The sequence below is a fragment of the Aptenodytes patagonicus genome, chromosome 4, assembly GCF_965638725.1.
Source record: "Aptenodytes patagonicus chromosome 4, bAptPat1.pri.cur, whole genome shotgun sequence".
Classification (NCBI taxonomy): domain Eukaryota; kingdom Metazoa; phylum Chordata; class Aves; order Sphenisciformes; family Spheniscidae; genus Aptenodytes; species Aptenodytes patagonicus.
Window position 1 is genome coordinate 60,075,930 of NC_134952.1, and position 12,331 is coordinate 60,088,260.

At 37.5% G+C, this 12,331-nt stretch overlaps 1 protein-coding gene across 1 annotated transcript in view; it reads right to left on the reverse strand.

The window, feature by feature from the left end:
• The window catches only part of COL25A1 (collagen type XXV alpha 1 chain), a 337,364-nt gene that overhangs the window by 129,057 nt on the left and 195,976 nt on the right, over positions 1 to 12,331 (reverse strand). Inside the window, exon 5 of the mRNA XM_076336882.1 lies at positions 7,285 to 7,302. Coding sequence (XP_076192997.1) covers positions 7,285 to 7,302 — 18 coding nt within the window. The remainder of the gene's footprint in view (positions 1 to 7,284; positions 7,303 to 12,331) is intronic.

Here is a 12,331-nt window from a genome sequence, read left to right on the forward strand (position 1 = left end):
GTAAAAGAAGCCACCTTCATAACAACAGAACCTATTTTAAGAGGGCATCCAGAGCTGACATTACCTTGCATGAAAAGCCCTTTCCACAGAAATCTGTACGATGAATATTTTTATTTTTGTGTTTGAGAAAATCAAAATCTAGTTTGAATGGGTAATTGTTAAAATAACAGATTTCAAAAATCTGATATTTTTCTGAATCAGGTAAACAAATCAGAAATAAATTACCAGTTCCAAGAAATGCTGTGGAACATGTGAACATCTTGCTATTTCAACACAAGATTTCCAGAGATAGTTACTGAAATCATAACTCCAAAGCATGTCTATCAGAGTAGGTAAAAGAACAGAGTTGCACAGCTAGGGTAGGAGTCTGGCCTCTGCTTTGGCCACCTGAAATTAGAGGAACAGAGCTCTAACAAGTCTGATTATCCCCAACTAAGTTCACTTAGCAGGGTGCTGTAGGGAAGTCATTAATCTGCCATTAGAGGCTCCTCACAAATCCTGGCAAAAGGGTGGAAAAAGACAAGTAAAAAAACATGTTGGATGCAGAGCACAATATCCAATGCTACAAGAATTCTCCTTGTTGATGCCTGGAATTTATTCCCCTCGGGCTTTTTAAATTATGTGCGGTACTTCCTTAGTCTTGGTACAACTGACAGTCCAGCATAATTTGCCCCTAAATCTCCCATTCTGTGCTCTCTTCTTCACAAAGCAAAGAATCCTCTTATTTGCACTAATGCCATCTGCTTAGCTGAAGAGGCATTTAACATTCACAGTTACCCTGGTTTACACATGTACATAAGTCTACCAGGGCAAACTGAAGTGTTTCATATTTTAGAACTGCTTATTGTTGTCAATTCCTTTTAACAAAATTAACTTCTGCTTTATTACATACAAAGCTGAGAAAGCAACATACTTGAAAACAATGAAATACATTATCTCCTTCTGGGAAGATATATTTCTTGCATCTTTTGTATCATAAACATTTATGTACACATCAGACAGCGAATGAAGTTTTGAGCATGATTTCTCCTCCTTCATTCTCTGATGTGGTTCAAAATGACTGAGCTATATGGTTATAAACCTGATGGGGGCAAGAGCTAGATCCTTGCTTCTTATTTGGCAGCTAACGTAAAATGAAAAGCCGTTATGATGGCATTTGTTTCTGCAGGTTCACAAGTCAACATGGGCTAAGTGTTTCCTAAAAAGATCGCACAATTTCAATAGTGTTCAGGAATTCTATTACAGCTTTAGAAAGGAAGAAAAATGGTAAAGCTCTGCCTGCTAAATTCATATGAGACTTAGTACAAACTTGTTTATTTACGTGATACCCTCAGTTAAGACTAATTTCTGATCTCAAAATTGATAGCAAAATGTTATTAGCAGCAATGGGATCAAGTATTTGGCGTTGTCATTGGTACAGATGCAAGTAAGAAACAGACTTTTACATACTGTGTTTGGCTGTCTTCCTATGTCTACCTGGCCATTAGAGGGGACTAATTATTTTTTAAAAGACAACACAATAATCTATTTCTATTGCTGTATATGAGCCCAAGCTCTCAGGCTAAGCCTAAGCTTATTTTCATTTACACAGGTATAACTAATTAATTTGGATTTGATGACAGTAGTTGTGAGGAAATGTGTGGCGTGCACATGAAAACTTAAAAACTACAAATGTTCTGAACTCACTTAGGAAGAATTTCTTCGAAAGACAAATAAACCTGTTATTTATTCTCTTTCAGTACTTGCCTTTCTTTACCAAAGCCTAACAAACTATTCGTTCCCCTTTGAAAATACATTTCCTCCTTAACTTACAGTACCTGCCTCGACATGACGTCGAGGTTCTATTTTGCTGTATTCAACACCCACAGACATCAGTAATACCTAGGGCAGGACATGGGCAATGCAGTAACTCTTTGCACTGTTTACAAGCTAGTGACGGCACTTCAGGAGAAACAAAAAATTGAACCCAAATCTTTAGACGCAAAATGGTATTTGGCTCCCTTTAAGTGAAAGATCACAGTAACAGGGTGCATCCCCCCCGTGAATTTACACCAACTTCTAACTCATATTCTAATTTCTATATAACTAATCACAGTTTTACATAAGGAATTAAGAAAAACTAAGACACACAAAGTTTATTGAAGGAATTTCATAACCTACACTGAAATAATGGCCTGATGGCATCTGACAAAGTACGTACGCACACATATAAATATATAAAACAAAGACAACATCACTCCATATTTGCCTAGAAAACAAAAATTTGAGTGACTGTACCTGTTCTTTGTTAACAAACTAATTGTTAAAGTTTGATAGCAAAATCTGACCTGCATCTCGTAACTCAAAAGAAGACCAGCATTTGCATATTCAAACTGAGTCATACAATTCTTCAGCAGGATCAGAAGTTTACAAAGGAGCTTAGGGTATCAGCTGCTAGAAGAAGAAACACCCCACAAGATCATTCTCTAGAGTGTGAACAGCTGATGGCCTGGATACAAGCTCTGGGCTTCTCTCAGGAGCAGCAACTTTACTGCACTGTGTATCTCAAGGTGACGAACTATTTCGCCAGCCTTATGCTGATTCTGTCCCTCATAAGTGTACTTCTTGCCTCCTTCCCCAACTCTCCACGCAAGTAGAGAGATTCTAGGCATTCCTAAAGGCAAACTGCGGGCAACAAGGGACATGGAGCTTAAACCTCAGTTTACGGTGATCAGAACAAAAGAAGCATGTCCAACTCTAAGGGTCTGACAGGTAGAGACCACTTTGCAGCATTAGTCAACAGGACATATTACGTACCTTGCCCATAGCTTAAAAAGCCATCAAAACACATACACGATCACTTGACCTTATCAACCGCCTCAGTACTGAATGGCATGTGCTAACTGAGAGGAATATTTAACAAATCTTGGAGTGCAGATGGCTATCCAAACTGCCAAAACTGAAAGGGAAACTCAGCAGGACTTAAAATACATTTTCTTTACACAACCCCCTTCCCATCCTTCCTGCTGTCAAGATACTCAACTCTTTCCTAAGGTCCAGGATTCTCCCTACCATTACAGTGTTCTCTAGGAAGTGATAAATAAATCTCTTACATACACTGCTGCCATCCAAAACAGCTCAAAACTACGGCCTATGTCCTGCTGGCTATTTTTCTCAGGCCTTGACAAAAACCAGAAAACAAAAAGTTAAAATGGTTCCCACCAGCTCTGTTGGCAGCACAAGCCAGTAATAGTCTGTCTAACCATGAATCAGAATCTCTGCCATCAGAAATTAAAAATACTCTAGTTACATACCCTGAAGCTTGATGGTGAAAGAGACACATGCATACATTTGTCACCAGAATTGCTATGGTAACCCTTTATCATGCACAGAACACTGGAAAATTTCAGACTGAAATAACATCACTTCCATAGACATTTCACATACAGGAAAACAAGAATCTCATGAAAACAAGTATCAATCATTAGTATTTTGTCCATTTCTAATGCAGATTTGAATGGCTGCCAAAGAGAAGGGAGAAGCATCTGTGGGGCTGCTATATCTCAAAGTCCCACGCAGAGAGTGATCACGTATGCTGACATGAGAGAGAAAGTATGTTGCGCTAGAGGTAGGCCAGGGAGAGGATATTGCCACGAGGAAGAAAACAGTTGGCTGTCTGAAACAAAGTCACGTCAAAACACCACCCTGCCCCACATTTATAGTTGTTAATAGTTTTACTTCAGCAGGATTTTGTAAAGGATCATTTTGTCTTCCTTCACCATAATACTAAATGCACTGTTTTCTAATATTTATATGAGCTTTACTTCTAAACAACAAAAAAAGTTAAAAATAACAAGCCTTCTCTCTTTACCCAGATAGTACATTCCTTATGGAATTAACTTTAGACTAGAAGCTAAACTCTGTTCTTTGGCAAACATGAATACTTCCATTATATTAAATAGGAGATGTATGTGCAGAATTCGGTTGTATAGATTTATTGGGAAAATAAACCTTGCTGGTACAAGCTAATCTAAATACATTTTTACATTCTAAACAAAAAAAAGCAGGTATTCTCTGGGGTCACTCAAAAGCCAGAATTTAAGTTTCAGCAAGAATATTAAAAATTTTACTACTTGCTCTTCTACAAAGAAACTCAGTTTACATGGTATTTGAAACAGCTTTTTTTTTTTTTTTAACAGAAAATCAAAATCATAAGAAGGTACTGCATTATTTTAAAGGTTATGCCAGAAATTGTTTAGCTATTGATCATGGTCTCTACCTTTCAGAGATACAATAGAACCATGAGCTTTTTCTGAAAAAATGCTTGTGGGTTGTAATAAAGCTTCTTTTTACTTAAAACAGGAAAACACGAAACAAAATTATCTTTTGTGGTGCATTTTTGAAGAAGCAGTAAAAATTCAAAGATAAAAAGGTAGGAGGTGTTACTGATCTGTTATGAATTTATATTTGTACCCAGTAATTATGTACGTGTTGGGTGAATTTAGTGTGTACTTTTTGAAAATCATAGCAAAAAAGAATAGGTGTTAATAAAACACTGAGTGTAAAAAGGATTAGAATTTATCTTTGATCTTAGTGTAGACTTACATGGCTATGACATCAAAAACTTTCTAAGTGCTTCTTTTGTCAGCATAGCAATTCTGATCTTTGAACCAGCAAGCCTTTACTTACTATCCAAACCGACCAATACTTTCATTTTGGATTTCTCATGGACACAGTTAAGACTGGAGAAATTACTGACAATCACAGGTGGCTGAAATTTCTGCAAACAGTTTTTTAATGAGAAAGTGAGGGGTTTTGACGTGTTTTATCTGTATGTGAACAGGTTCTGTTTTCATTCGATATGTTAAAAACAATTTTAAAAAGTCTTGAGATTTTTAGCCACAGCTTTCAACATTTTTAAAATGCTATCTCATGAAGTTATCTGGATCTGGGTTTCAGTTTAAGAGGAAAGACATCTAAATGTACAGCCTACATGTAGTTGCCTAAGACACGTAAATGTCAACATAGGCTGGAGAGCAATTCAGCAGAATGGTTATTAGATTCAGTGGCTGCCTATAATCAGAATCTATAATTAAGAGGCATGAATGTATGCAACTAGTGTCATGTGAGAGGTTCCCTAGGTATCCAAGACAGCTGCCCATGCCTGACAGATACAACAATGGTCCAACACAGACTCCAGCCCTTGTACATACCACAGCCAGAGGCTAGGCTGGGGACCCTGGATCATCTCATGCAGCAACAAACGCCTGTATGCAGGGAATGTAATCGAGCCCTAGGCATTTACAATGAGCTGAAGAAATCTCTAGGTGCACTGAGTATTGCCTCAACCTTCACTGGCTACAAGGAGTGTTTACGCACTTCATATGTCAACACCTACACGCAAACTTCTAGGTTTAAGCATCTTGATCTAGAGCTGAATCTTTTTCTGTCTCATGCCATTGTGACTTCCTCACCAGTACCATTGCAAGAATTATCCCCGGACTCAATCAGCCAGTCAAAATGACTGAGTACATACATATCCTCCTGCCACAATACGAGCATCTTGAGCTGAAAAGGAGGAAAAGGCAGTATTAAGAATCATTATTCTTAAGTGTTGCTCAGAACAATGACAATGGCACAGAGATGAGCATTTCCACTGGGAGGAACTACTGAAGTTAGGATGTAAGAATTCTTATCCTAAGTTTTGTGGGTCCTCGTACCTTGTACCTGTTTTCTGTATAATCATTCAGGGCACAGAGAAATTGATACAATTTTGGGGGGGATTTTTAGGGGGTTTTTCCTATGGTTTGCACCCCACTTCCCTTACAATCATGACAAGATTTCTCTGCCTTTCTGCCCTTGAAACAGCACTGAATGCTGCCATCTCCATTGTGGTTCTCTGCCTACAGCTACCTCAGGGCATTTCACGTAAAGCTATGAGCTCCAAAGGCTGAGAAGTTCTTTACATGCATTAAGCAAGAGACACTCTCCAAGCAACAGAAATGTGGGAGGTGGGGGTCCAAACCCAGAGGGAAAAGACATGGGTGGCAGCACAAGTCAACATCAACTAGAGGGCAGCCCACAGGCTCAAGTAACAGCCTCAGGCCCTCAACAGAGCTTGTTCAGAGCAAGAGTGCCACAGAGAATTACAATCTCTCTCTTCGTTGTCCCCCAGCAGCACAGAGGCTGAAGGTACCTCTCTGTGTAGGCCACACATCAAGAGCCTACTGTGAAACATAAGTGCTATGGGGGGGTGGTCATTTCTACTACAGTATGGACTACTTATATAATACTATTAAATGGAGCCTGGCACTGCAAGGATACTAGGCATTCAAACTGAGTGGGATGAGGGCTTGTAGCACAAACTGTCTTTCAACAGAAAACTATGATTAGAAACAAAAAAAGTCTGAGGAAAATGCTTGCTTCCCGTAAAGAAAATCTTAACTTAAAAAATTATCAGCCAATAAGGCTGTAAAGCTTTGACTTTTAATTATGATTCTGAAATATAAAAGGCCCTCACAGAAATCCTGGTTCAGGCAACTCACTTGTGCTAAGATGGTCCCACAGACCCGAGTTTACTTCCCATAATGCATCTTGAGTATGCAAAAAGGTAGTTCTTCAACTGATTTCACTAAGTTTGGCTTTAGTATTGGCTTTCATCCCCCCCCCCCTTGCTCTTCCATATTTCTATACTGCTGTTTAACTCAAATAATTTATATTTAATTTTTGCTATACCTAATGTTTTCTTTCTGCTGGTTGATTTTTACCTTAGAACTGAAGTTAGATCCCTAGATTTCCACATCTTCGATTACAGCTCACAAGACAAAGTTCTACTATTCTTAAATAAACCAGAACTAATTCAAAGCAGTGTATATAATTAATCAAAATAGCTAACAGTGCAATATCTAAAATAACTGAGGGCTGCCTGGATTATAGCAACATTATTAGCATGTGATTAATAAGCAGTTGAAGTATTACATTTGCTACACATTTGCTAAGTTATTTTATCTTGCTTTAAAGTTAGGTGGCAAAGTTTCAAGCCATAGTTAGGAGATTTGCTTTATTCAGTATTACGTTGTTAACCCCACCATCTGGTCAAACAGCTGAGGGAACTCATACAACCATATGGGGGGACCATGTTTCTCTCATGGGAAATATTTGCTTTACTGAATTATGCAATGGTTACCAGTTTCTAGCTTATTACAGTAGGATTAAAAAAACCCATAGAATACTTTGTAGATAACCTGAGTTTGGTGTGCCCTGTATTTAGCCTTTACTTATGTAAGAAAATAAGATGGCACTTACTTGAGGACCAGGCTGACCCTGAAAAACAAGGAAAAGATAAGGTTATGGAAAGTTATGAGACGGATTAACTCCTTAAATAGTAGCAAATATTTACAGTGCTCTTTAATAAGGAGATAACAAAGAAATCAAGTAACTGTATTGAAGTCAGATTCTGGACTCTTAAGTTGATATTGAATTTGAATATTTTAATTCAAACTGATGAACTTCCTTGCAATTAACTGATCCCAGAAAAAAATTACAATAACGCATCATTGAACGTGCATTTGAGGAACTTCATACTTAGAACAATACAATTTAGGAATGATAGAAAGACCTAATTAAATCATTCTCAAGTGAGAGAGAATCCACAGATGTTGAGCTGATTTAGAAGTAGGTATTGGGTGCTTTTTCTCTATTATGGCTCACCCCCATGTTTCAAGGATGTGCTAATTGCTGCCTACTGAATGAACAAAGTTTAAAAACTGGAGGAACACAGTGCTGGGCAAACAATAGTCTTCTTGCCATTGCTACAAGCACCACAGTTCTAGGCAAGTATAAAACAATATTTAAACCAGCAAGTCAGCAGTAGACAAACCCTTGTCAGTCAGCCCAAGAGGTAGCTGATACATTTCCTCTCCCTTATTTATCAACATCACCTTTGGACCACCCCTGGCCAAATGGAGAGGCACCCTCTGCACACTGAGGTGGTGTATATATCTCTTGTTGCTGCAAGCCCTTACGGAGCAGACTTCCTATCACTAAGGTCCCTAGCCTAGGAAAGCCAATGAAAGTCAACAGTTATTCTAGCCCACTCAACAAAATATTTGCATGAAGCAGTATTATATTACAAAACAGTATAGTAGCTGTGACTATGAACTACAATCGCCCAGGCAATCAGCTCACACTGTAAGAGAGAGACAAATATTTATATATTTCTCCCTATAAAGAGAGAATTTCTTAAACTCCTAGGGCTAGCTTAGCTTCTAGTGTTTTATGACACTTCAATAGTATTTCAGTTTAATTGAAACTACATTTCCTTTTGCTAAAAAAAACTGAGCATGGAGACTTCTTATAAGTCTTATAAAACCTTTTCACTTTAGCTAGAAGGTACTGCTACACAGGGTTGAAACGTTTCTGTCTGAACATCAGGAAACACTTTTTTACTGTGAGGGTAACCGAGCACTGGCACAGGTTGCCCAGGGAGATTGTAAAGTCTCCATCCTTGGAGATATTCACAAGCTGTCTGGACATGAACCTGGGCAACCTGCTCTAGATGGCTCTGCTTGAGCAGAGAGGTTAGACCAGATGACCTCCAGAGGTCCCTTCCAACTTCAACCATTCCGTGATTCCGTGTGATGTTAAAGGCGGGAGGGGGGGAGAAGCATTTCAACTGGGAACTATTATCTACAAGAAAAGCAGCTGAAGAAAAATGCTGGTTTTAGTAACTAATAAGTCTTTTAGTGCTAAATTAAATTAAATTAAATGCTAAATTAAAAACCAGAAAAACATATTTTAATTCACATGCAAGTTCTTAAAGATTTTTTTAAAAAATATAAGAAATATTAGAAATAACGTTACAGAGGAATCATGGTAAAATACAGAATTATTGTGGCTCTCTAGTCCTTACACTGAGGGAAGCCTAAAGCACTCCTTGTTGTAGATGCTGCAGTTTTGTATTAGTTCCTTACAACAACACTGCACTATAGAGGTTTTCAGACAAAAAAAATACTGGCTGAGGTTTGCCAGTTCTAATATGAAGTAAAATTTTCTGAATTGGTCAGTTCTATGAACCTACACATCCCACTGGGTTAAGGAATACAATTGGGACTCCTCAGCACTCAGCCTTTACCTCAATCTCCCCATCACAGCAGGTTTTAAGATATTATATGCTATATCTGATCCTAAAATCATCAGGAATTGCTTACTGATGCAGTATTGGGCAGCCTGTACAATAAATTTGTATAAATTAACTAAACTGAGATCTATGCATGCACACTTTTATATACAAATTCACAATACGTTTGTCTCACAAGTATATCTAAAGTTGCAATACATTTCGACCAAATCATTGAAGACTGTCGCCAAGATATATTTATTAAAGAAAAACTTAAATGAAAGTCTGAAATTACAAAAATGTTTCAACAAATTGTTGATTTAAAGCAGTAGAAAGCAAATAAACAGAATATATATATGTATAAACAAAAAGATTTGAAAACTGATACTTTTTTCTTCAATCTAACTTACACATGTAGGCTACTAAGTGTCCACATGGTACATGCTATATGTATGATATAAGGGACATACACGCATAACACAAACATACCCTGAATTGAATGTCAGGGATAGAATCATGCTCCCATGAAAGTGTTTCCTACTCTCAATCTCAGCAGTGTTACCAGTTTGCCTTTTTGTTATTGTGCATTTATAATTACTCTTTTATCATGCCTGCAATACGGAGAGAGGAAAGCTGGAAACTGATTTTTTATTGGACAATTGTTTTTCATGGTGACACAGAACTCTGAGATAATGGGGAATGTAATAGTTGCATTACTCTTAGTTTATATACACTGTCAATATTGCAATTATCCTGCATTTAACTGTAAATGCAGATGCTGAATACAAAAGTACTCATAGCAGATTTTTTTTTATCCTGTTGGCTATGAGCTCCTTGAACACGTAAAGAACTTTGCATTAGTGAAGGTAATTATTTTCTGGGTTTTTCAGCTGTTCCCAATCCTTCAATATTTCTGTACACTCTTAGATACTAGCTACTGCAGTTACAGTATAATTTTCCCTTCTCACTAATGATCCAGTAAGTGACACTAACCAGAGGATGCAGCAAGCACTATATTACAGAACTCACCAGCTCTGCTTACAAAGGTACAGGTAGAAAGAGGCATCACAATACCGACCTTTTTGATTGTAAAGGGTCATTGTTACACAACAACAATTCAAAGCGTGGGAGACGAAAAAGGGGCTGTTCATTTTGCCTTCTCTCATTTTTGTATGTTGTGAAAGGGTCAGGAATAAAGCTCTGTGAGTCACTTTTGTGTTCATTAAAAAACCCTCTAACATAAATACATGAATACAATCTGATATTGTATATATAATATTGCAAGCTCAATCTCAATTAATATGCTTGTGCATTACTCTGATTTTTTTCCTAATGAACATTTCTTTATTCAAATGTGTTATGTGCTCTAAAATTGATTCATTGATTGTAGCTACCTCCTGACCGCTGTTCTTTGCATGCATTTACAGATCAGTCCCAACACCAATAGCCGGTCAGGTGTATTTTAGTGTCTGCTGCTTTGAACCTCTGGATCATTGCTCATGTACTTGATTATCCACTACTGATTGCTGCCTTTTTTTTTTTTTTTTAAATCCGCATGACTACAGTGGGTATAGCTGCATAATATATCACGGTTTCAGCAAAATTTTCAGAACAATTTTCCTTTCTATATTCCTATTTACTGACTTAATGCGTTATTTTGCAGGAAAGAAAGGGGTTAAGTTTGGCAGCCTATTCTAATTACCATGATGGAAGGTCTTCTGTGGTTGATAGTTAATCCCTTCCTAGCAATTTCACCTAATATTAGCTACTGATATGTAAATGATAAGAAAAGAAAAAGAAAAGATATATATGGTGTAGCCAGGTCTAGCTGAAGTCAACAGGTAAGCTATCAATCTGCTAAAAGAGGAGATTAAAGAAAAAGCCTATTGACTGGAGGCTGCAAACATTGCAGAAAAGTTACTTAACAGTAGAAAGAGACATCAAAGAGCACAGAAAAAAGTCTTAAGAGAAGAAAATGGAAGCTGACACTGCAAGTTAGCAAGTTGAGCTTGCAGAGGAAGCGGGGCTTGTAGCAAATGAAAGGACAGAAAAGAAAAGATGTATTCAGGGTGTCAAAGAAAAGGGCTGTCCTGGAAAAGGAGAAAGAGAGAGGGAACAAAAACAATAGCATGAGAAAGTGCAGAAACTGGATTTTCACAGCTTTTGCATGTTTTTAATCTTTAAAGAGCTGGGAACATAAACTTCCAGGCTCATACATCCAAATATATGGATATACAAATGCATACACAAATACAAATATATTTACAAATACATTGTATAAAATTAAAGGTTATTTCTAACTTAATTCAAGTAGCACCTCCCTAAAGAATATCTGGGACAGCATACAAATGCATTTAAAATGAGACATGGGGCTGTTCAGATCTAATCAGCCAACAAAATCCAGGCAGAGAAATTAAAACACAAAAACAAAGAACCTGTGGAAAAAGGAAACCAGCAAGAGCCACAGATATGTGGTCAGAAATAATATCCTGCTGTTTGAAAGGCACCACTAAACTACCCTTGTGGAGCGTTCTCTGGACAGAGCACCCAAGTAGGAACATCTGTCTTCCAATGTAATCCAGATAGAAAACAATAAGGAAACAGCAGTAGCATGGCTGACCTCCATTTCCTTGGATAGACACAAAAGACTGAAGTGGCTTTTTGGCACTCTGTTAAAATCTATGCTACTGAGGCTGAAATAAGTTATGCTGAAGGAAGCCAATGTAATTAATATACATTTCAGCATGAGCAATTAAAAGAGCAAAGAGGGAATATGTGCAAGACCTAAATTACACTGGTTTCGAACGAATCACCTACCAGCTTTCCATCCATACCAATCGGACCCTGGGATAATCAAAAGTCAAAACAAAATGGAACAGTTAAATTAGAGGAACACTGAAGATGAGGAAAAATATACAGACTTGGGGAAGACTACGGCCTTTAGAAGATGCATAACTATGTCAGCAGTTAAATGCAATACCCTAAAGATATTTTGAGAGTGAAGGCACAGAAAAGAAACAACAAAAGAAGCAGACCTAAGACAGAATTAATAAAAACAGCATGGTGGGAAGTAGCCAGGCAATAGCTAGTGTTTAACAAAAGATGGGTTCAACATGCAATGAAGGAGTTGTTAGTTTGGCAAATCACAGTGGCACAACATAACCAAACATATGAAATAATGCATCTGGCTTGTGTATTTTTCTTTAAATAACTGAGAAAACAGAATAAGTAGCC